A 25150-nucleotide genomic window follows, 5' to 3' on the forward strand; every position below is an offset into this window, starting at 1 on the left:
TCAGTCAGGAGGTTCGTCCTGACTGCCACAGTAGGAAGCTCAAGGCCCAAGGCCTCAGCCGCCCTACGCAACACCACAGCATAGGAGGCTTCCTCCTTCATGACCACTGTAGGGGGAGAAAGCATGCCAAGGTCTGGGGTGGTATCCAGACCACTGGCTTCCCCAACTCCTCAATCCAGTCTGGCTCCTCCAGCTGGTCTGTCAAAGGGTCCTACTCACCTTCCTCAGGCTGCCACTCAGGCCAATAGAGAACGCCAGGGGAGAACAGTGGCACAAAAGTACCGGTCGGCGTTGGTACCAGCGTCGGTCGACGCCGGTCCGGCTCCGTTTCCAAGACGAGGGGGAGGCCGAGGATGACGCAGGCTTGGGACGCGACCGGTGAAGGAGGCGTCGTCAAAGAAACGGTGCCGGAGGTGTTGTGAGGTCGGCCGGCACCGTTCGGGATTCAGGCCTGGAACCCTGGGGGCCGTGTGGTGCAACGAAAGCCTAGAGCCCCCAGCCGAGTCTGCGGGAGCCCGAAGGCGCGCCGGTGGAGTCGGGCTGCCCAAAGATGGAGGGGAGGGCTTCGTAAAAGGCACGAAGCTGGGGAAGGGAAGCTCCACCTCCCGGGAAGGGAAGGTCCCAGCCGCCCCAGTAGGCTCCGCAGGAGGAGCCGAAGGAAGACTATCTTCCGCGTCCCGTGTAGCGTCGGCCGACGGACAGGGAGAAGGCGAAGAGCGACGGTGCTTCTTCGCCTTCTTCTTGTGCTTCGACTTACCGGAAGACGAAGACTTCGATAAGGAGTGATGTTGGTGACTCCGCAACCGGTTCTGCGAACTCCCTCTCGTATGATACCTCGAGCAGCAGGGAGCTGACTGCTGGGCCTCCAGAAGCTTTCAGGTCTGCTCCCGCAAAGACTTCGGGGTCATGGCTCAAATGTTGGAGCACGACTTCGGGACGTGGTCGAGCTTCAGGCACCAAAGGCACATGAGGTGCGGATTTGTGACTCAGATCAGCTAGTGACATCCCTGCGTGCACCAGGAGTCGAACGACTCGAAAAAGATGTTGACAAAAAGTCGAAAAACACTGGTCAAACAATGACTAAGGTACGGCTCTCAGCGTGTAGGGGCGGCATCTAAGTAGATACCGCAACTTCATTACGGCGATCACGACGCCAACGACAAACGCGGCGTCGACCCACGCCGCCTACTGACGCGCAGGGGTAGTGCTGAAGAAAAATCCTCCAGATCCAGTCTGACGCCTGGGGGTAATTCTAAGGTAAGGAATCTATAACTAATAGTCTCTATCAGATTTCTGTATTTATCTTTTCATATTTGCTGCGCTTCAAAGACAGGTCAAACATCAGGCTATGTCTTCTCACAAATTAAGACTTAAACTTTTTAACATGGGGATTGGAATTTACAGACTCTTGTCGCATTGCAAATCAGAGAAAGTAAAGTGGATTATGTGAGAATCTTGCTGAGGTAAAGCGAGTGAGAAAAGAAAGGCTGTAGGATGTAATTTGTAATTCAACAAAATGTAAACACCTGCAAATGAACCGTACATATTGAGCAGTTAGGAAAGCAAAAATGAAGCACAACTTTTTGCAATTCTGAAGCATAACGGAAATAAAGATTTTAATAGGACCAAAACACTTTACTTTCTGAAACACAAATGATAAATGTTCACTGAAACCCGATTTCCACCCATTATCATTTGTGAGCAATCTAGTAAAACTGTATTTCTGTGAAAATGTAGTGGCCATTTCAATGGAAAATGTGCTGTCTGTAAATGAAAGGGTGCTACAACACAAAGCCTTCATAATATATATATTTTTTTAAATCACCTGGCCAATGTCCATTAAAGCTAGGTGGGTTGCAAAAGTGAGTTGTTCTAAAAAGTGAGTCATGGTTCTAAAAAGTTTGGGAGGCACTGATCTGCATACATGTGCCGAGGGATGCATTGTGGAATACATTAGCAGATGGGAAAGGTAACAATACTGCCATCTCCTCAACTGTCCAACTTGAACAAGGGTTACAACCAATAATGTGAAGCAAATGTTGGTTGATGTTTTATCCTGCCACTGAGTGAGTGTATCAGGCTGTCCTGATTAACTGTTCTAGGAGTACTGAAGGACCAGTTAAGCAAAGCTACTATGCTGTTTAAAGTAAGACAAATACACATTTACAGAAAACTGTACATTTAACATACCTTGTTCAGGTGTTTCATCAACTGTATTTGTCCAGTCAGGCGGTGGGTGTGTCCAGTCAGGCGGTGGTTTTGTCCAGTCTGGCGGAGGCTGTGTCCAATCAGGTTGAGTCCTTGGCCACCCAGCCTGAGGCTTGTTCCACTCATCCTGCGGCTTGTCCCACTCAGCCGGCGGCTTGTCCCACTCAGCCGGCGGCTTGTCCCACTCAGCCGGCGGCTTGTCCCACTCAGCCGGCGGCTTGTCCCACTCAGCCGGCGGCTTGTCCCACTCAGCCGGCGGCTTGTCCCACTCAGCCGGCGGCTTGTCCCACTCAGCCGGCGGCTTGTCCCACTCAGCCGGCGGCTTGTCCCACCCAGCTTGCGGCTTGTTCCACCCAGCCTGAGGCTCTGTCCACCCAGCCTGAGGCTCTGTCCACCCAGCCCGAGGCTCTGTCCACCCTGCCTGAGGCTCTGTCCACCCTGCCTGAGGCTCTGTCCACCCTGCCTGAGGCTCTGTCCACTCAGACTGAGGAGCTTTCCATTCAGGTTCCTCTGCAGTCCACTCAGGCCTTTTTGTAGTCCATTCAGACTCCTGGGCTACCCATTCTTGGTTTCTTACTGTCAATTCAGGCTCTGAAGAAGTCCATTTAGGCTCTGAAGAGGTCCATTCAGGCTCTGTTTGTTTCGGCTTTGATGTATATTCAGACTCTGTTTCTGTATATTCAGAGTCTGCCACTTTATTTTCAGAATCTGCTGCTTTATATTCAGGCTCTGCCACTGTATGTTCAGAATCTGGACCAGTCCATTCACCCTGAGGTGTAGAAGAGTTCTTTCCACGTTTTGAATAATAATTCTGTACATCTGCTGGTAATGTTTTTCGCACAGCCCAGCTTGATGCTGATGTCCACCCTGAACGATCAGGTGGGGCTTCAAAATATTCTTTCTCATTTTTATGCCTGTATGGATGATTTTCCACAATTCCTGTAGATTCATTCTCTGAATCATTAGAATTACCAGAGAGAGGCTGCCTACATCTCCATCTATTTTCACTTTGGTGTCCATAATCAAACCTTTCTACAAACTTGCTGTGACCACCCTGATTATGGTTGGTGTTCCAATCAGAGTTAGAATTTCTTGACCAATCATCACCAGTATTATACCTATCATCCTCCCATTGAGAACCTCTGAATTGCTGCCTATCTCTACTTTGATGATCCTCAGGTCTCCTGTCCATTACCCAGTCTGGATATTCATTCCTGCCCTCATATTGTTGATAGGAATCATCAATAGTTCTATTGAAATCATTACTTTCATGCCTGAAATTTTCATCTTGATAATCATATTCGTTTCTTCTGTACCTGTTTCCTCTAGCACCTCTCCAGTTGTCATTTGACCATCTATCCCACTGATGGGAATGCAAAATGGGAGGATGCAGTGGTAGAGAAAGGGGTAGACTAAGAAGTGCAGCTGGTGTCTCTTTTTCATGGCGGTCTAACAAGCCAGGCATACCTCCAGTTCTGCTTCTGGATCTAGACCTGGAACGTGGCAAGGAATCAGATCGAGATCGCCGTCTACTTCTACTGTCTCTGTTCCACTCTTTCCATGGTTCATTTTGTTTACCCTGATCTTTGCTTGGAGACCTAGAATGGCGCTTGTTAGTTGGCGCTTTTTGGTCTCCGCCACTGTCTTTGCTTTGAAAGATAGATTTACGCTTAGGAGAGGGCACATTTTTATCAAGATCTTTGTCCTTACTTCGAGATCTAGATTTACGCTTGGAAAATGGCTCACTTTTAACACCACCTACATCTCTGTTTTGAGGTCTAGATTTTAAAATTGGTGAGGATTGTCTTCTTGCAATGCTTTTGTCTCTGCTGCGAGATCTAGCCCTGTGTTTAGGTGATGGCTCATTACTTCTATTTGGAGATGGAGAATGCTTGCGTTCTCTAGTATTGTTGTCAGGAGACCAAGTTGTAGAAGGAGAATGAAATCGAGACCTACGAGGTCGGCTTTCTTTCTTTTTATTTGTTTCATCTTTTGCTTCTGTTGTCAGTGATTTTACTATATGCGACTCTTTAGACTGTGCTTCATCTTTTACTGTATTACTTACAAGTGAAGTCTTCTCTACTGTTTTATTTGTTAAACTTTTTACCTCTGGTTTTACATTTTTACGGTGTGGTTCCTCAGTATTAGGCTTGCTGACGGAATCAACCTGCAGTGGTACCATTTGGTCATTGTCTTCAGAAAAAAATTTGCGGCGTTTTTTAGTTGCCAGTGCAGGTGGTTCATTATGTTTAGATTGCATATTTGTTGCTAAAGGTTCATGAGCAACAAGCGGATTTAATTTAGCACAGCCCGGAAGAGTTTTACTACCATCGTTAACTGTGCCACTTAAAGCTTTTGTTTTTGGAATTGTTTCGTGGTCTGTAGCTGGCTTGTGCTCTAGAGGCTCTTCATGTGAACTGAAAGATTTAGGTCTCAGTTGATTACTTTTTAGAATAGGTTTCTGATTTGTATTCTCAGCAATAGTAACACATTTGTCCGAGCTCTCCAAATCATCAAATCTCTTGTTTTGAGACTTTGCTTCATGGGCCTGATTTACTGTTGCAAGAGAAACAGTCGCTCCAACAGAGACATCTGTTTTTTCTTTACTTTTTTCAGGTGTCTTACTTTTTAAAAGAGGGTTTGCATTCTCTACTTCAGTATCGACTGTGGGTAAAGGGCAACCACTTTCAGCAGCTAGTGAGTCAGTTGCTGCAACTTTTTCATCCGACTGCTTGTTTTCTGATGGGGTTAGTTCTGGGTGGGATTTTCCATCAACATACGGTGCAAGAGAGACAGACTGCTCCTCTACTGCTGCACACTGTGCCAAACAATTATTAGACTGTTCAACTGGGGTAACCACAGAAGTCAACAAGCTTCCAACATCGGACTGATTTTTTTCCTTTGCAGATAAAACAGAAGCCAGAGTCTCTTCAATATTCGACTGAGGCTCCTTCACTGATGTTGACAATGAAGAACATGCTTCAGACACTAGGCCTTGTTGCCCCACCAGAGAGGCTGTCAAGTCTTGAATCTTCGACTGCTGGTCCTTTGCTGAAACATGCGGACAATCTTGGTTTGGCTCCCTTGAGGAGTCACCGGGGTCCCCAACATCCAAATGGAGCTCCTTTTCTAATGCAGGGGGGGCAGGCGAGTGTTCAGTATCAGACAGCGTCTCTTCTGTTGCATGGGACGGTTTGCTTGCACCAGCGGGCTGCAGGCCACTTTCAAACGCAGAAGAACTGGGCGTGAGTTCAGACTGCTGCTCCTTTTCTAGCGCTGGGGGTGCTGGAGAGAGGTCAATATCAGACTGGCTTTCGTTCGCTAATGTAGGAGACGGCGAAGAGAGCCGGGGATCGGACTGATGTCGCTTAGAGGTAGGGGAAGCGGGAGAGTGTTCAACATGCTCCTTTTCCAGCGCAGGAGGGGCAGGGGAGAGTTCACAATCGGACTGTCCTTTCTCCTCTTCTTTGGAGTATTCGGCCGACTGCTCTCGTTCCAACACGGGAGAGCCATGACCGTGCTCCGCCTTCTGCTCCTCTCCTGGTGCGCTACGACAAGGTGGCTGTTCAGTGTCTGGTTGAGATTCCTTCTCCAGAGAGGGCGGGGCCGGAGACTGTTCAAGATTCGAGCGCTCTTTTTCTAAAACAGAATGAATGTTGGATTGCTCTTCTTTGTCGGATACAGAAGGCAGCGGAGAGACGCAGTCAGGTAGCTCTTCCTTTTTTAAAACTGGAGAGGCGGCCGGAGCATCTAGCTGCACAGCGTCGGCGGCAGCAAGGACATGTTCATCAACAGCTGGTGGCTGTGCTTTCAGTGCAGGAGATTTAACATCCGGTTCTTCTTTACCTGATGGTGAAAGTGAAACATGTTCTAAATGCGGCTCTTGTGCTTTTGATGGTGGCGTTGCCTCAGAGTGCTCGTCAGGAGAACTTTGTTTTGTTTCCTCATTTTTACCTTCCTCTGAAAAAGAAGAGTCTTTAGCGTCCAGAAGCAGTTCATTTACTGACGCAGGAAGACAACAGGGAGATCCTGCCACTTGGGACAGTTGTTCATGCACTAATACACTGGACAAATCCGCATCTGAACTTTTGTTTGCAGTAGCAGGAGGGCTGGGTTCCTCATCGGTCCTTTCCTTTTCCAGGGTAGGTGTGCGTGGATCACCCGACCTTTCACTGTCAGATTCATGAGACGGTGCCTCATCCGACTGCAGCTTCTTCCCCAGGTCAGATTTACTCTTGCGGCGTGGCTCGGATGCAGCATCTTCCTCAGCCACTTCACTAGATGAAGAATCGTCAGGGTCGCAAACAGAAGATCGAAGTCTCTTTTTTCTTGGAAGTTGCTTTTTAGTTTCTCTTTTAGAACTTTGCTTTGGAATTGGTTTATCGGAGTCCGCAGATGACGTATTTAAAGAGGATGCCTGACCTTCTGGAGCATTACTCCCAGAATTACTAGACCTGGCTGGACTAGAGGCCTGGTTGATCCCTTCAGATCTGCTGTTCCGGGTCGATCGCCGTCTTGGAGGCGTACTCTCAGACGTCATTCTTGCTCCTCTGGTATTAGATGCACCAGCTTTCTTCTTTTCCACTCCATCTTGGGCACACATCGGTATATGTGCTGGGCTTGAGGAGTCTACATAAACAGAGGAAGAGATAAAGTTATAATGCATTTTTATTTAATCTTAAACTGAAAAGCAAGACAGGCTAGACGCAGTAAAACCCTCTGTGTAATTGAAGATGCATTATAAACAGACTCAAGCACTCTTTCTTAGCACATCAAATTAATTCCAAACAGATCCCATAAGCACCACCATATGCTTACATTCTTTTAAAATCACAGGCCTTTGGAAGATTCGGGCTTATAAGAGAGAAGTAGTAGTAAAGTAGATGCAACAACGCTCTAACAAATTCACACTATCACTGTCACAATTAAACTAACTTTCCCGACATCCTCACTAAAGGACAAGTTACTTACCTTTGGTAACACCTTAACTGGTAAAGGCAGTATCTAGCCACAGATTCCTTACCTTTGAATTTCAGCGGTGTCAGACTGGCTCTGGAAGATTTTTCTTGTAGCAATACCCCTGCATGCCGGTATGTGGCATCTGTCGGCTCCACGTCATGTCGTCGGTGCCGTCCGCACCGGATGCGACATTTGCGTCACCTATATAGGCACCACCTCGGCACGCTGACATCTGTTACTCTTCACAACTTCCCACTCCAGAAACATGGAGCCACGAAGAGTACCGACAATGGTGTGTTTAAAAACTAGGGCCCTGAACAGGAACAGCCTTGATGCTTGAAACATGTCCACAGTTTGAGAAGGATGGGTGGGTCAATAAACAATCTGCAGCTAAATGCTGTCTATCAGATAAGGCATTACCGAAGGTAAGTAACTTGTCCATTTGATAGAGATATCTAGCTGCAGATTCCTAATCTCTGAACAGATACCCAAGCAATCCCAGAAGAGGGGCTGCAGACATTTTTCAGACTAAAAATAATGCTGCAGGAACGAATGGGCAAAAGGACTGTCACTGCGGACCTGGCTGTCCAGGCAGTAATGCTTGATAAACCAGTTCAGGGATGCTCATGTTGCTGCCTGACAGATTTCCAGGACTGGGACTCCACGTGCCAACGCTGTGGCTGCAGGTTTATCTCTGGTGGAATGAGCTCAAACCTTCAGGATGCTGCTTCTTAGCCAAAGCGTAGCAGATCTTGATGCAGAGAACTGTCCATCATGAGATGGTGGTTTTCTGCACCGCCCAACCTTTCTTCGCACCACCATACCCCACAAAGAGTTAGTTGTCCACCCAGAACTTTTTCGTGCAGCCAAGGTAGAATGACAGTGCTCTTTTTGAGTCCAGATGGTGGAGTCTCTTCTTCCTTAGAGGAATGTGGAAGAGCGCAGACATTGGGCAAGATGACATTGTCACACATGGAATGTGTCTTTTTCACTTTCAGGAGCTTTTTTTGTGTGAGCAGCAGTAGGGGGGCAATTGTGCAGGAGCTCAAAAGGAGCACATGCGGAAGGTGAGAACCAAATTAGGTGCCACTAGAGCATAATGTAGGGGGAAGGTGTAAACAAACGTACAAGACCTTTTAAGAATCTATGTACAATGGGTGACTTAAATAAAGATGGTTGGTCTGGCAGACTCAGGAAAGCAGACAATTACCCTTTCACGGTGCTCAGACCAGAGCCCTGCTGGGCAAGGGTCAAAATAAAAAGTAAGACATCGGAAAGGGAAGCAGACAATGGGTTGATAGACTTATTGGTACAATATATTACAACTTTCTTCCACCGGCAGGCATATACCGTCTTATTGGAAGGACACCTGGCTGCCAGAATAACATTACAAACTTCGAGAGGAAGGTCGAAAGCTATCAACTGCCACTGCTCAATCTCCAAGCAAGGAGGCGTACAGTAGAAAGGTTTGGGAGGAGAACCCTCCCTTGCTGAGACAGAAGATTCTCCTGAAGAGGCAACCTGATCGGAGGATCGATGCTCATTTGCAGAAGGTTGGGATACCAGACTATCCTCTCCATGCCCAGTCCAGAGCCACAAGGATGACTTGGGCCTGGTCATTCCTGATCTTCTTGAGAACTCTGAGCATGAGTAGAATGGGCGGAAAGGCATACAGGAGGCCTGAGCTCCACTTGAGTCGAAAAGCATCTCAGAGTGAGAGCAACCTTTGGAAACTCCAGCGCGCAAAACTACTGCCATTACGTATTCTCTGCAGATGCGAACAGATCTAACCAAGGTTCTCCCCACTGCTGGGGTCATTAACCACTTCTGGATGGAGACGCCACTTGTGATCCGCTAGGCACTGACGGCTGAGTTCTCCTGTCTTGGTGTTCAGGTAAACTGCCAGGTGTCAAACCACCAAGGATATGCCCAGCTGTTCCAGCCATGTCTAGACAGACAGGGCTTCTTGACAAAGAGTCCACGATCCCACTTCACCCTATTTGTTGCAGTATCACATGGCGGTGGTGTCGTGTGTAAACTTCTTCTAGCTTTCCTTTGTTGGAGGGTAGAAAGGCTTTCAGTGCCAATCGGATAGCTCGGAGCTCCAGCATGTTGATGTGGAGTGCGAATTCCGCCGAGTCCTTTTGTCTCCACCTCTCCCAGATGGCCGCCCCATCCCCCCGGAAATAATGCATCAGTCCCTACTGTGAGATATGGTTGGGGAAGGGAGAGGGGGCTGCCTCTGACCCATTCGTGGTTCATCAGCCACCACTGCAGGTCTCATGCAGTACACTGAGATCTGGACCATGTTGGCAAGATTCCCCTAATGCTGCACCCACTTGAACTTCTGGTCCAAACTGCAGGGCCCACATATTCCATCTGGCATGTGTCACTAGCAGCATGCAGGAGGCTATGAGGCCCAGCAGTCTCAGTCATTCTCACCGAAATCCAAGATAGAGGCTGAAACATCAGTATCCCAGCTTGAATACCCTGGACTCGCCACTCTGGAGGATTGGCCTGAAACTGCAGGGTGTTCAGATCAGCTCTGATGAAAGGGAGCGCCCGAGAGGAAGTCATGTGTAACTTCAGTACATTGATACTGAACCCCAGAGAATGCAGGAGGTCCACGGTAGTATGGAGGTGGAGAGATGACAGCCTGGGGTGAGCCTGACCTCAGTCAGTCATCGAGGTAGGGGGAAGACTTATTTTTACTTGATACAGAAGGGGGGTATGGAAATCAGTTTCACCATGACTCCTAATTAATCTAGTTACACGAATACTTTGGTAACACTGGTCTGGTATTGTTTGAAGGTATCCCCATTTATCGACTTGGTGAAGATGCCCATCTTAACACATTTTTACAAGGTGTGGTTTCTTAGTAGGCCTCTAACACTACAACTCCCATGAGGCTCTACCAGAATAACGTGCATGCGCGAATACGCACTTATGCTATGATGCAGTAATCTACACGGAAACGTCAATGTTGTGCCAACTGCCTAGTGTAAATGGCACGCTGTTTGTTCTCTTCATCACTGGGAAGGAGACATGGGCACTGTAAGGTATGGCAGGAGACATGGCACCCTTGATGAAGTAAGTACAGGAGCACCCACTTCGAGTACGGACCAATAACTGAGTACATACATGGCTGACTGTCCCCTCATCTTTTGTATTTTCTTTTCCTTAACATGTACTTTGTTGGGTCCCTAACGGACTACTCTGAATTTGACAATATGTTTCACATGATACAACAGTGTGACGCCAGGGGCATGTCCCCCACTCATCCCATGTGACCAACCTGTCCCTACAACTCAGGGTAGGTGTTGAATTGTACTTGGCTGCATAATTACTGCATGACCTTTTAATTTGCACCTTGCAGTGTTAAAGTGTACGCCATAGTGAAGACCACAGGTTGTCTTTAATTTGGTCTAGGCGTTTTACCCAATAATAGCAAGCACAAACATGTTTCTAGGGTGCTGTGTGATTACTGGACGGGGTGTGCTACAACTGGCCACAACAGATGTGCATGGAAAGCTTGATACTGATTTGATTTCATTATTTCTTAACAGGATCCAAGGCGAGAACATCGTTGGAGAAGGGCGATTGAGCCCTTTGTATGTTACATGTGTTGAATTTGTTCCTGGTTAGGCTACCTCACAAATTTATATGAGAATTTCAGAGAATTATAATGACTTAGTCTTGATGAAAGCCCAGGACCCCATGGGCCACAGTGAAGGGCTGAAAAGTGCCGGTAGGTGTCGTTTGTCTCTGCGTGGCCTTGGAAGTGACATGCACAGTGCCAATATAGGTGACACCCCAGCGCGCTGTCAGTTTCTTTTCACGACTTTTCACGCCAGGAGCGCACAGCCATGTAGAACACGGACCACTGGGTTGGAAAATAATGGTTCTGAAATGGGAAAGCCCTGTCCGTAGAAATCTGTAAGCAGAGATGCGAGGATGGGTGGATCTGTAAAGGATCTGCGGCGAGATGGAGTCTACCAGATAAGGCGTTCCCAAAGGTAAGTAACTTGCTGATCTGATATAGATTTCTAGCCACAGATTCCTTACCTCTGAGTAGATACCCAACTAAATCCTCCCTGGAGGTGGGTCAGCACAACAATTTCACATTAAAAAGCCCTGCAGGACCGAAAGGGCAAAGTTCCCGTCCCTACAGACCCGACTGTCGAGGCAGTAGTGTTATGTGCACGTATGCAGAGAAACCCACGTTGTTGCCTGGCATATGTCCAGGACCGGGACACTACGTGGAAACGCAGTGGTTGCAACTTCAACTATGATGGAAGGAGCATACAAGCAATCAGGGTTTGCTTCTTTACCAGTGTGTAGCAGATTTTAACACTGAGCATGATCCATCAGGATATGGTCTGTTTCTGCACAGCCTTTCCCTTCTTCACTCAGACTTAACTGACGAAGAGTTGGTCATCCACCCGGAACTCTCATGCGGTCAATGCAAAACAACAACACTCGTTTTGGATCCAGTTGGTAAAGTCGCTCCTGGAGGGATGTGGCAGAGCATAAAAAATAGGCAAGGTGATGGAATGGCCTATATGAATGGGAGTGACAACTTTCGACAGGAAGGAGGCTCTAGTAGCCAAGAACCAGCATGTTTGGGAAGATGTTCAGGAAGGAGGCTTAGATGAAAAAGCCTGAAGCTCACTGACCCTCCAGGCAAATGTTATCTCCACTAGGAAGGCCATTTTGATGGGATGGAGCCTGAGAAGACAGTTGTGCAGTAGTTAAAAGGGAGTGCATATTAGAAAGGCGAGTACCAGATTAAGGTCCCAATGAGGCATGGTGAAGGTGTAAACACGTGTTGGATCTTTCAAAAACTTATGAAAGAGGGATTTTAACTGGGATGGCTGATCTGGCAACCGCAGAAAGACAGATGGCAGCAAGGAAGTATTTCAAGGTGCCTAAAGCCAAGCCCTCCTGGGCAAGTGAAAAAATAAAGAGGACTTGGGAGAGTAGAGCAGAAAGAGGGTCAACCTGTCTCTGCATACCATGCCACAAACTTGCCTCCACAGCAGACATATACCGTCTTTTGCTGGAGGGACACTTTGCTGCCAAGATAACATTGCTGACTTGGCAGCCATTCAACTGTAGCCGCTCAATCTCCACTCTTGACAGCAGAGCATTGACAGGTTCGAGTGGAGAACCCTCCCCTGCTGCTGCAACAAAAGATCCTGATCGGAAGACCGATAGCCATGCTCAACAGCTCAGGATACTAAGTTATCCAAGCAAGTTCAGAGCCACAAGGATGATTTGGGCCCGGTCATTCTCGATCTTCTTGAGAACTCTGTGTATGGGCTGGAAGGCGTTCAGGAGGCCTGAGTTCCACTCGAGCCGAAAAGCATCCCAGAGTGAGAGTCGTCTTGGAAACTCCAACGTGCAAAACTGCAGACACTGCATGTTCTCGGCAGTGGATAACACTTCTACCCAAGCCTCTCCCCTCTCTTAAAGAAGCCTTGCAACACCTTCAGATGGAGACTAGTGATTTGCTAGGGATCTTTGGCCGAGTTCGTCCACCCTGGTGTTCAGGGAGAGTCTGGCAGGTGTTGAACCACTAGGAATATGTCCTGCTGTTCTACCAATGTCCAGAGCCGCAGGGCCTCTTGACAAAGGGTCCATGATCCCTTTCACCCTGTTTGCTACAGTATACCACATGGTGATGGTGTTTTCAGTGAACACCTGCACTAGCCTTTCCTTGATGGAGGGTAGATAGGCTTTCAATGCCAGCCGGATTGCCTTGAGCTCCATGAAATTGATATGGCGTCCAAATTCCACCAGAGACCAGAGGCCTCTGATCTCTACCTCTCCCAGATGGTTGCCCCCACCTCAGGAGTGATGCATCTGTCAGTACTGTCAGATGACAGTCAGTTAGGGAACTGAGAGAAGTCTGCTGCTGACCCAATCGCCATTCTTTAGCCACCACTGCAGATCTTTAGCAGTTCCTTTGGAGATCTGAACCATGTCGTAGAGATTCCCCTGATGCTGCACCACAAACTTCAAGTCTCACTGCAGAGCCCACATATGCAAGTGGGCATGTGTCACGAGCAGGATGCAAATGGCCATGAGGTCCAGCAGTCTCACAGTCAGTCTCTCTGAAACCCAGGAAAGAGGCTGAAATATCGGTATCATAGCCTGAATATCCTGAACTCACAGTTTGGGATAAGCCCGAAACTGCACCGTGACCAGAAAGGCTCCAATGAAAGGAAGCATATGAGAGGGAATCAGGTGTGACTTCGGCACATTGATACTGAACACCAGTGAGTGCAGGATGTCCGCTGTACTCGAGGTGTGATACAACAGCTAGGGATGAGCCCATCTTCAACAGCCAGTCATCGAGATAGGGGGAAAACTGGCACCCCTGATCTCTGCAGATAATCTGCAACCACTGCCATCACCTTGGTGAAGACCCGAGGTGCATTGGCAAGGTGTAGGAAAGTGCCCCTTTTTGCACGGTTGCCCCCCATATTTTTCCTGATGCTTGATGCTCTTTGACCAAGTGTGCCCTGGGTTCCTGCCATTCAGGTACCCATGGCCTATGTTCTTTCCTTAAAACTGTACTGTTGCATACCCAATAGGCAGCTCCCTGGCCACAGGTAAGTCCCTTGCAAAAGGTACCATAGGTACCAAGGGCAATATGACCAGGGAAGGCCTCTATGGCTGCAGCACATACTGTGTGTTTTGGTGTAGAGCAAAGTGAAGAGTCGACGTGGCACACATCCCTGTAAGCCATGCCTACAATCTACTACCTGTAGCATAGGTAAGCCACCCTTCTAGCTGGGTGCACTATACCACTTGTGAGGGTACAGATACATGAGCCCTACAGAGTCGAAGTCTATTCTTGGTCATTGTAAGTGCAGTAAAGCCATAAAGAGTATGTGGTCTGGGAGTCTGTCATTACGAACTCCACAGCACCATAATAGATATTCCGAAAACTGGGAAGTTTGATATCAAACTTCTCAGCACATCACCCTCACTCTGATGCCAGTGTGGGATTTAATGCCGAATGCACTAAGGGCATCTTAGAGATTTCCCCTGAAAAACGAACTAACTAGTGTCCTGGGTGACTGGCTGCTCGCCAGATGCCTCCCCAGGTATGTATCTGGACCCCTGGGTCGAGAGCCTCGCGCTCTCGGGGGTCCTGAAACAAAGTACATCCTCGGCAGAGGTGCCAAACCTCCTCCCCCAGGATGGGCGGGGTCCACGAAGGGGAAGCTTTAAAGGCTTGCAGCCTTTGTGAGCTAACCCAGCCACTTGCTGCTCCCAGCAACTGGCCCCCACTGGTTCTGACCCCCACTTTGGGCAGGAGAATCAGCGGAAAACCAAGATAGGAGGAGAGGTGTACCCACCTTTGCCAATCCTGCCTCCTATTGGATAGCCATGATGGTTGGAGCACAAACTAACCCCTTGCCTGCGGGGGTAATTCCCCCACGGTGCAGGGTGGGGGGGTTGGGGTGGGGGTGAACCGCAGCGCCGCTGTGCTCATGACGAGCTCAGCTCATCGTGACTCACAGTGGAGCTGTGCTCATGACGAGCTGAGCTTGTCACGACCCCGCCCACTGATTAATTCTCCCGCACAGGCAGGGAATTAATCACGCGTGGGCGGGCCGCGGCCGTTATGATGAGCTCCGCTCCACTGTGACTCATGACTAGCTGAGCTCGTCATGAGCACGCAAGAGGTTAAAGAGGTTTTGAGGCTGTGGCTGCTGGGGGAGCTTGCATGCAGAGGTGGCTGAGCAGGAAAGAACCCTGCTGGAAGATCCTTCTGTGGCCACGAAAGGCAGACTGGGGTTTGCTGGGGGTAACAGAAAGGCAGAAGAACCTGGCCATAGCTCTGCTATCTTTGAAGGGCTCTAGCATAAAGTCCGCCTTGTGTCCAATGAGACAGGAACCATCCGAGGGCATGTCCATAAGCTTGGCTTGGACATCCCCTGAAAATCCAATCATTCTCAGCTAAGCGTGGCATCGTAAGGCCACTGACAAAGAAAGCGCTTTGCCTAGCAAGTCTGTCGTATCCAGCCCACATCTGATCATGAACTTGGCTGCATCTCTCTCGTAGCTTGAGTATGGCCCGGGCCTTTTTCAGGACCATGGGCAGCATCTGCACAAATGAATCCCATAGTGCATGGGAGCAACGGCCCAAAAGGGATGCAGTGTTCTCAGACCACAGTGCCAGGCTGGTTGAAAAAAACATTTTCTTGCTAAGGTTTTCAGCCTCTTGGTTTCCTTATCCGGTAGGGTGGTACGGAATGCGCCAGGGTTTACGCTGCTAGTGGAGGCTTGGACCACCAAGCTCTACAGGGTAGGGTGCTGAGTGAGGAAATTGGGGTCCCCTGGGGTGGGTTGATGGCAGCGGGCAATTGTCCTGTTAACAGGAGCCCCTGTGCTGGGCTTGGACCAGATCCCAAAATGTGGGCCCAAAAGAGCTTCATTAAAAGGGACAAGCAGTTCAGAGGGGGTCAGTCGCGGCTGAAGCACCTCAGTCAAGCCAAATGGGAACTCCACAATTTAGTAGCGAGTAGAACTCACCATATATCCCATAAACTTCCTGTGAGGGCAGGACTGAGACATCAAAATACACATCTTCAAAGTCCAGGAACTTTATTAAGCATTCAGACACCAAGGCAATGGTGCTGGAGCAAGAGTGCATCTTTAATTTATCCTTGTGGAAGAAGGAGTTCAGCAACAACATCCAGAAGAGGGTGAAAGCACCTCTTCTTGGGAGACAGAAAGCAGTGGGATCTGAACCCTTGGCTTTTCGCTGCCTTGGCAACTAGCTCAATGAGACTTTTGCTCAAGAGAGTCAACACCGGTCTGGAAAAAATCCTGACACTGTTGGCCGACAACACCAATTCAATGGGACAAATGTGAGTGGGGTAGTGTTCTGAAACACTCGGGCGTAACAAAATAGTTACTTACCTGTAGAAGTGGCTTTGTATCTAGTGGTTGGGTCCAGAATGTTTTTTTTCTCTAGTTTGTTTTGCTTTCCTCTTTTGGGCGTTATCGACCACCATTTGGTGGAATGTCTCTCCTCCTGTGATGTCAGACATACGCCCTAGAAGCCACTGTGCATGGTCACCATCTTCAGATAATTATTTTTTTCCCCACTTGGCAAATTTAGTTACTCCTTGAGCTTCCAGTGTGCCTTGTATTTAATACCGCTTTTCTCACATCTGGGGAGGCTAAAGAATCGCATATGAATCCAGAAAATTCTTCAAGCTGCAAAATGAGCCCAACAGTTACCTAACCATTTCATTTAGCAGCGTGAATCTTTCCTGGGTTCACATGTTGTGCATTGATTTTATAGTACTATTCTCCCTCCCTGGAAGGCTGGATTGAAATGAGTTTGTATTTCCAAACGTGTTCCACCTGTACGTCTCTGTTGGATTGAATATCCACACAATGTTTTGTGAAGGTATGTATGGACGACCATGAGGCTTGGCTTCCTTGCAGAAGTCATTTATAGAAATCGTAGCAGTGAATGCCAATGTTGCTTCCTGTTTCTTTGCTGAGTGAGCTTTTGGTTTGTATTCCAGTGCTAACTCTGCTTTCGTAGAGCATTTTTGGATTGTTCGCACTATCCACTTTGAAATGGTCCCCTTGGTTCAAGGTAATCCATTATTTGCTGTTGCAAAGGAAATGAAGAACTGGTTTCCCTTCCTGACTTGTTGAGCTTATTCGTGTAAAAGGTTCTCATATACTAGTCAAGAGATTCTTGGAGGGAACAAAGAGGGTCTAAACAGTGCTCACACAGCTTATGTAAGACGCCTTGTATAAGGCAGGACTAAAATACTTCGCACTCAACACAGCTTTAATAGCCACCACTTCTCTACAAAGGGTCAGCAAACTTCAGGCACCACAACACATGCACTCTACTTGCAGATATAGGAAAGAGTGGTAATGAAGAAGAACCCACAGTTTCTCCCAAAGGTTATTTCATACTTTCAAATCAACTAAGCTGTACAATTACCAGGTTTTTTTTCCAACAACAAGAGACACAGATGCAAAAGGCCCTACACACACTAGATGTTAGGAGGGTAGTCATGTACTACCTGCAGGAAACTAAACAAGTGAACCATGCTGCTCAACCAAGGCCAGCTGGCTCCAGGTGGCAAACCAGCCATTTCTGGATTGTTATTAGGTTCTCAGAAGCTGGTAGCCTTATCACACTGCCTTGAGCCTTCTACACCAGATCTGAAAACCTTGTCGGTCTTGTCCATCGCAGTGCTATTCAGATCAGTGTCACAGGTGTCTGCCTGCACTTACTGAAAACGAAATGGTTACTTACCAGTAGGAGTAGTTTTGCAGCTTGAAGAGTTTCCTGGATTCACATGCTGTGCATTATTCCGCCATCTAGTGGTTGAGTCCGGAATGGTCTGGTTTTTTTCCTTGTTTTGGTCGCCGTCGACCACCATTTGGTGCTAGGTATGTCCCCTGGGTGACGTCAGACGGTATCCTGGATGTCGACGTGCGTGGTGGCCATCTTCGGATTCTTTTTTCTTTGGTTTGTAATCCTTGAGATGGTTTTAAACAATGATGTAGTCTTTTAGTTCCCCACCTATTTGTTGTCCTTGTAGGGGGAAGGCTGGGTGGGTCGCATGTGAATTCAGAAAACTCTTCAAGCTGCAAAACGACTCCTACTGATAAGTAACCATTTAGTTTTGCAGCATGAATCCTTTTCTGGATTCACATGCTGTGCATTAGATTATGTAGCAGTTTCTATCGTCTTGGGGAGGGTGTGGTCAAAGGAAGACTTTGCAAACAGGTGTTGGAGCACCCTCTGTCCAATTTGAGCTTCCTTATTCATCTGTATGTCCGCACAGTAATGCTTTGTGAAGGTATGGGGTGATGCCAATGTTGCTGCTGCGCAGATGGCATCAATGGGTACATTGGCCATAAATGCAAGCGTTGCTCCCTTTTTCCTAGTGGAGTGCACGGTTGGTTGCATTGTTAGTTCCTTTTTGGCCTTGTTATAACATACCTGTATAGCTTGTGCTATCCTTCTTGCAATGGTTGCTTTTGTGATTGCAGATCCTGTTTTGGTATGCGAGCATGCAACAAACAATTGTTTAGTTTGTCTTACTTTTTTCTGTTTTCTGCAAATGATACAGTAAGTTCTCCTCACATCCAGGGTATGGAGACTTCTTTCTGCATTGGTTTCTGGGTTTTGGAAGAACACCAGTAGCACAATGTTTTGATTTAAGTGATACTGAGATACCACTTTCGACAGAAAATGTGGGTTGGTTTTCAAGATTACTTTATCCTTGTGGATATGTAAGTAAGGTTCTTGTATCATTAAAGCCTGTAATTCACTTACTCTGCGTAGTGATGTTAACGCAATGAGAAAGGCTGTCTTTAGGCCAATATGTTTGATGCCTGCTGCATGCATGGGCTCAAAAGGTTTTTTCATCATTTGATAAAGTACTATATTAAAGCTCCATGTTGGTACCGGTGCGGCTCTTGGTGGGGCTATTCTTTTGGCTCCCTCTAGGAATCTTTTTATGACTGGTCTAGTAAACAAGCTTGCGTATGAATTTCCTCTTGTATATGCCACTATGGCAGTCAAGTACACCTTGAGGCTTGAAAAATTGATATTGTTGTCCAAGAGGTAAGTGAGATATGTGATAACTGTTTGTGTATTTATGGCACTTGTTTTGTTGTTTGCGATGCACCATTTGGTATATCGTTTCCATTTTGCTGTATAGCATTTCCTTGTGGATTGCTTTCTTGCCTCTAAGTACTGCCATGGTTCTTAGCGGTAGATTAAGATGACCAAATTCTATGTATTCAGGCACCAGGCTGCTAGTTGTAGCGTTGCTCGTTCCGGGTGAAAGATTTGGCGCTGTTGCATTGTCAGCAGGTCTTTTTCTGCTCTGATCCTGATCATTTCTCCCTTGTATAGTTCTAGGAGGATTGAGTACCATGTTTGCCTTAGCCAATGAGGGGCAATGAGAATCATTTGTTCCGGGCTCTTTTGCCTTTTGTAGTACCCTTTTTTTTATCAGGGGTATTGGTGGAAAGGTGTAAACAAATGTCTGAGATCAATTTAGTGAAAGCGCATTTCCTTTTGACAGGTGGTGTGGAAACCTCAAGGCAAAGTATTGGCATTTCGTGTTCTGTATTGTTGCAAACAGGTCCAACACTGGTGTTCCCCAGATGTTGAATAGGTACTGGATTGTTGTCTGTTTTAGCTCCCATTCGTGAGAGCAATTGTTCTGTCTGCTCAGTTGGTCTGCTATGATGTTGTCTACTCCTGGTAGATGTACTGTTTGCAGATGGATGTTTTGGGGTATTGCCCAATGCCAGATTTCCTGCACTAGTTTGCTTAGGGGAAAAGACCTTGTTCCACCTGGTTTGTTGAGGTAGAACATTGTGGTTGTATTGTCGGTCTGTATAAGGATTGTTGTCCTCTGAATAGGTTTCTGGAATGCCTTGACTGCCACAAAACAGTTTGTCTCCAGGAAATTGGTGTTTTGAGGAGTCCTGCTCACTCCATTGGCAATGTACTTTCAGCTGGTTGAGGTATGCTCCCGATCCGTTGAGGGATGCATCTGTAGTGACTGTCACAGATGGAGTTGGATCCCTGAAAGGTCTCCCCTGTGCTATGTTGTTGAATGCCCACCATTGCATCTCTGCTTGCACCCTTTGTGTAACAACGACTAGATTCTCCCAACTTCCTGTGGCTTGTCACCAGCTGCTGTTGAGCCATTCCTGAAATGGGCGCATGTGTAGGCGAGCGTGAGGGATGAGTGGGATACATGAGGCCATCATGCCCATTAGCCTCATTACATTCCTCACTGTCAGACTGCCCCTTCTAGTAGAGGGCTGTTACGTTGTGGATAGCTTGTATCCTGTTCTGTGTGGGGTAAGCCTTTGCGTCCTTTGTATTCAGCCTTGCTCCCAGAAATGTATTTTCTTTCTCTGGGGTTGTTGATTTTTTGTGGTTTATTGAGAACCCCAGGCTTTGTAGCGTTTGAATTGTCTTTTGAACATGATAGTGGCATATCTGTTTTGTGCAACCCTTTTAGCCAATTGTCCAGGTATTGGTATACGTGGAATTTTTCCTTCCTTAGGCGTGCTGCCACCGTGGCCTGGCACTTTGTGAACACCCGGGGAGCTCATTTTATTCCAAACGGGAGTACTTTGAATTGGTAGTGTGTTCAGTTGAGTAGGAATTTTGGGTACTTTGTGTCTCTTGTTCATTGGGATGTGTAGATGTGTGTCTTGAGGTCTATTGTTGCCAGAAAATCCCTTTTTGGATTTGTGGGATTATTTCTTGAAGGGTACACATTTCGAAGTGTTGAGTCCGTCTGAACTTGTTTATGAATCTTAAGTCCATGATTTGCCTTGGGGTTAGATCTCGTTTTGGAAGAAGGAGGTATGGTGAGCAGTTTCCTGTGTGCCATTCTTGTTTTGGTACCATTTCTATTGCCTGTTTTAAGGTATAGCTCTTTGATCTCTGCGTATAGCAGTGTTTGTTCCGATCTGGATAACTTTTTTATTCCTGGTGGATTTGCAGGTGCGTTTTTGCTAGTTCTATGCAATATCCGTGTTGTACGAAATTTAATATCCATTTGTCCATTGTGATCCTTTCCCACTGAATGTAGTAAAGGGATATTCCCCCCCCTCCCCCCCCACCCCCCCTGGTGTTTTGTGTTGTAGTCAGTTTGAGCCATTTCCTCTGCCTCTGGAGGTTTGGCCTCTTCCTCTACCGTTACCTCGCCCTCGAAAGGGCTGCTTCTGCTGCTGTCAGCCCTGGTAGCTAGATTGTTGACCCATTTGTTGGTTTGGGTTCTATTCCTGAGCCTGTTGCAGTAACTGTTGTCTTTGACTGAAACTGCCTCTCCCATTGGTCTTTGTTGGAGAAACCTTCTCTTTTGAAAGATCCTCTCTGTTGTAGGGCCCCCATTGCCCTTGCTGTTTGGTTGTCTTTTTTAATTTGTTGAAGGTATTCGTCTACTTTTTTGCCAAATAGATCTTGCCCGTTAAAGGGCCTGTTGATAATTGATGTCTGGACTTCTTGTTTGAACCCAGAAATCCTGAGCCAGGCATGCCTTCGGAGTATTGTTCCCGTGCACATTTGCCTGCTTGCAGTATCTGCTACGTCTAGTGCAGATTTTAGGCATGTGTTAGCCACATTCTTCCCCTCTTGGATGACTGCTCTTGCTCTTTTCTGGTCTTCATCTGAGAGTTTGTTTACGAACTCAATTTCATCTCACTGTTGGTGGCCATACCTATTTAGCAGGGCATTTGCGTTGGTAATGCTCCACTGAGTTGCTGCCTCTTTCTCCATCCTTCTGCCCACTAAGTTCATCCTCTTGCTCTCATTCTCTGGTGGAGGACCTGTGTTGGAGACTACATTTGCCCTCCTCCTGGTTGTTGTTACGATGATGGAATCAGGCATAACGCTTCTCTGTATGTATTTTGGGTCCTTTGAAGAGGGCTTATATTTCTTCTCCACTATAGGGGTTACACACCTGTTTCAAGCTGGTTCTTTAAAAGCTTATTTGCCTTGGTCCAGAATACTTGGCAACATGGGTAGACATTGCCACAGCGGGTCTTGGGGCCTCTGCCTTCGATTGGTTCAGATCTTTTCTAGAGGGCTGCAAGCAATCGGTGAGGCTCTCTGCTTACAAATCCAACACTGTAGATATGAGATGTGGAGTCCCGCAAGGTTCCTCTCTTTCAACGATTCTTTTCAATGTGTATATACGCCCACTCATTTCCAGTCTACGGCAGATGGGGATTAAGATATACACTTATGCTGATGACATGCAGCTTTTATTTACCACTGAAGACTCAACCAACTCAGAGGAATTGGTTAGGAATTCCATGTTGTTCATCGAAAATTGGATGAACAACCAATTGAAACTGAATTCTGAAAAAACCTGAAATAATTGTACCCGAAAACAAACTTATGCATTGGACACCCACACATTGGCCTCTGGAGACAGGCGCGGCACCACTCCCTAAGCCGGTGATTAACAGTTTGGGCTTACAAACTGACTCTGATCCCTCTACGAGGTCTCAGATTGGCTCAGTCATCTCTGCCTGTTTCGTTCAACTCCGAAAGCTGCGTAAGATCAGAAGATTCTTTAGCAAAGAGGCCAGCATTCAAATTATTAACGCCTTGATCATTTCCAAAATCAACTATGGAAATGCTCTATATCTTGGCCTCCCACAAAATCAGAAACATCGTCTTCAGATGATTCAGAATCAAGCAGCCAGAATTATCTATCAAAAAGATAGACTATGCCACATTAGTCCGCTACTGAAAGATCTCCACTGGCTCCCGGTGGACCAGCGAGCTATGTTCAAAACTGGTTGCATTCTTTTCAGAGCTATTCAGGGAACTGGTCCCAGCTTCATCTCTTCGAAAATTAGCAAGTACTCCCCCAGCGCACCCTGAGATCTATGCATCTGAATCTATTGGTAGTACCAAGATTCAGACACAAACGCACTGGTGGGTCTCGGTTCTCTATATTGGGCCCAAAATTCTGGAATTCTCTGCCGCCTTTGAGATCAGAAAACAGCTTAGGACCTGGATGCTTACTTTAGCCCATAACTAGATTGCTTCTGGCTTGAAGCCTCTACTCAAATCATAGCGCCAAGAGACCTGTTGGTGAACGTGCGCGTTAGAAATACCTACCTAACATAACACAACATTGTGTTCCCTTTGTTGCAGGTGCCAGTGTTTCCAGCAGGAAACATGCATCCCCTTTTTCTCTTCTCCAGGGGCACCCCAAACTGGTTTGCTGCCCTTTTAACAATTTCGTTGTAGAAAGCAATGTCATCTGGGGGTGATGCTTTCGAGGGATAGTTGGAGATTTCCTGCTCTGGACTCTCGGTGTCAAGATCGTGCCATTCGCCTTCGAAGGTTCCTTCATCTTACTCCTCCTCCAGTATGTTTCCGTATTCCTCGGGATCTTCGCTTCAAGGTTTCGTTGTTGGTGAGGGTTCGAAGACTGCCTCTTCCTCTTCTTCGGCGTCTTCAGCTTCTTCGGCATCGACACTTCTTGGTTCTGCTTCCGGTGCTTTTGGGATTTGGAAATCCTTTAAAGTTTCATCAACTTCCTTCTTTCTCTGCAATAGCGCAGCCATCTCTTCCTCAGGTCTTCTCTTTTTCTTTTCGGCTTCGAGGGCCCTTTCTGCATCAGAGTCCGGGGACTTCCTTTTCTTGTCGACGTTCCTTTTCTTTATCGCACCCTTTTTCGTGAGTTTGATGTCGACCCTTGGCTTTGGAGTCTTGTGCGATCGTCCCTCTTCGGTGACCTTTAGATGGGTCGCGTGGGTTTCTTTGGATCGCGGCTGACCTTCGATCGCCTTTATGTTCGGCGTCGGTGCTGCTTTGGCCGGTTTTGGATCGTGACCCTTCGGTTCCGACGGATCTTTGTGTCTTACCTTCTCCGTCTTCTTTTTCGACTCCTTCACCTTCTTTTCAGCGTGTCTCTTTTCGGCGTCCTTTTCTAGAATTTCTACGTCAGACCCTGTGGGCGTCGATTCTGCAGGAGCTGCATGCTCCTCTTCGTCGCTAGAGAACCCCATGTCCCTCATGGAAGGTTTCTTCGTGGGCTGCAACATTGTAGCGTAGTGGGCCTCTCTGGTTTCGGCGCGTTCTGAGAGTCTTCGGTAGGAATGCTGCACAAGCCTCACAGTGTTCGTCCCGGTGATCTGTGGGAAGACAGAAGTTGCACATGCTGTGTGGATTTCGCTGTGCGTACTTGTGGTGGCACTTCGGGCAAAATTTGAAAGGGGTCTTCTCCATGGCCCCTACCTCACCATTTGTGTCCCAGAGTAGGGGTTGATAAAAGGGCGCTGTGCTTCTGTATCCGACCACGCGTCGTTACTTGATGTTATTCGGTTGATCTTTCAATGACTATTTTCTTTTCTTGAAGTCTTTTCAGGAAAACGCAAACTTTCTTCAGAGCTTCCCGTCTTGCTTCCAGACCCAATGGCGGAAAAAAGAATCTGAAGATGGCTACCATGCACGTTTACCTCCAGTATTCCGTCTGACGACACCAAGAGGACGTACCTGGCACCAAATGGTGATTGACTGCGACCAAAACGAAAAAAACCTACAAAAAACAGACCATTCCGGACCCAACCACTAGATGGCGGAATAATGCGGGCATGTGAATCCAGAAAAGGATTCATGCTGCAAAACGTATGGTATTCAAGTGACTGGGGCAAAGGAATAAGCACATTTCCGCCTCCTCTTTAGGGCATTCCCCTGAGGTAGGCAGTGTGGGTATCTGGAAGCGACGTTTTTCGATTCCTGAAACACCCTTTCCACTGTCTCGTTTTAGCTCCTGTTCGTGCAAGACACTTGTTTTCCTGCTTAGTGTGTAAGCTTCTACATTTTGCAAGCCGAGCAGGTACAGGGATAATAGGGTTATGCTTCTCTGAATAGTCGATTTCCAAATGTCCTTGGCCAGCTTGGGTAGTGCGAGTGATCTTGTTCCTCCCTGTTTGTTGACAAAAAATATTGTGTTTGAGTAGTAAGTCTGCGTTTTGTACTGATTTCCCTTAGACATCTGCATGAACGGCATTCAGTGCTAGGAAGACTCTGTTCAGGTCCAAAACAGTCATTTGTTTCACTGCCTCCATCATGCTCCATAAATGCGGATGTTCAGGTTTCCCATTTGTGCTCAATAGTCTGTGTAGGCAGAATCAGAGTAAAAGTCAGAGGGAGTTAGTTAATTGAAGGGCCCATCTAGTAATGTTTGTTGTGTTTCAACATTGTATTTTCTTCTGCACCGTCTCTGTGAAAACCACTAGATCCTCTAACTTGTGACCACTGGGGTTGGAGCCACTCGTTGATTGATCTTATGTGGAGCTTATCATTGGAAATTAGGAGAATGCATTATGCAACCTTGTCCATTAGTTTCATAACAGTTCTCAATGTCAGAGATTGCCCCTTCTGGTGGGGGCAAGTTTGTCAATGGCAGGACCCTCTTGGTTA

The 25150-nt window shown here is 47.2% G+C and overlaps 1 protein-coding gene across 2 annotated transcripts in view; it reads right to left on the reverse strand.

The window, feature by feature from the left end:
- Nucleotides 1-25150, reverse strand: part of SCAF11 (SR-related CTD associated factor 11) — a 968921-nt gene that overhangs the window by 383911 nt on the left and 559860 nt on the right. For both annotated transcript variants that reach the window (XM_085653364.1, XM_085653363.1), the window contains exon 11: nt 2191-6837. In XM_085653364.1, the coding sequence (XP_085509490.1) occupies nt 2191-6837 (4647 nt within the window). The remainder of the gene's footprint in view (nt 1-2190; nt 6838-25150) is intronic.

Source organism: Triturus cristatus, chromosome 4_1 (assembly GCF_964204655.1).
Source record: "Triturus cristatus chromosome 4_1, aTriCri1.1, whole genome shotgun sequence".
NCBI classification, from domain to species: Eukaryota; Metazoa; Chordata; class Amphibia; order Caudata; family Salamandridae; genus Triturus; species Triturus cristatus.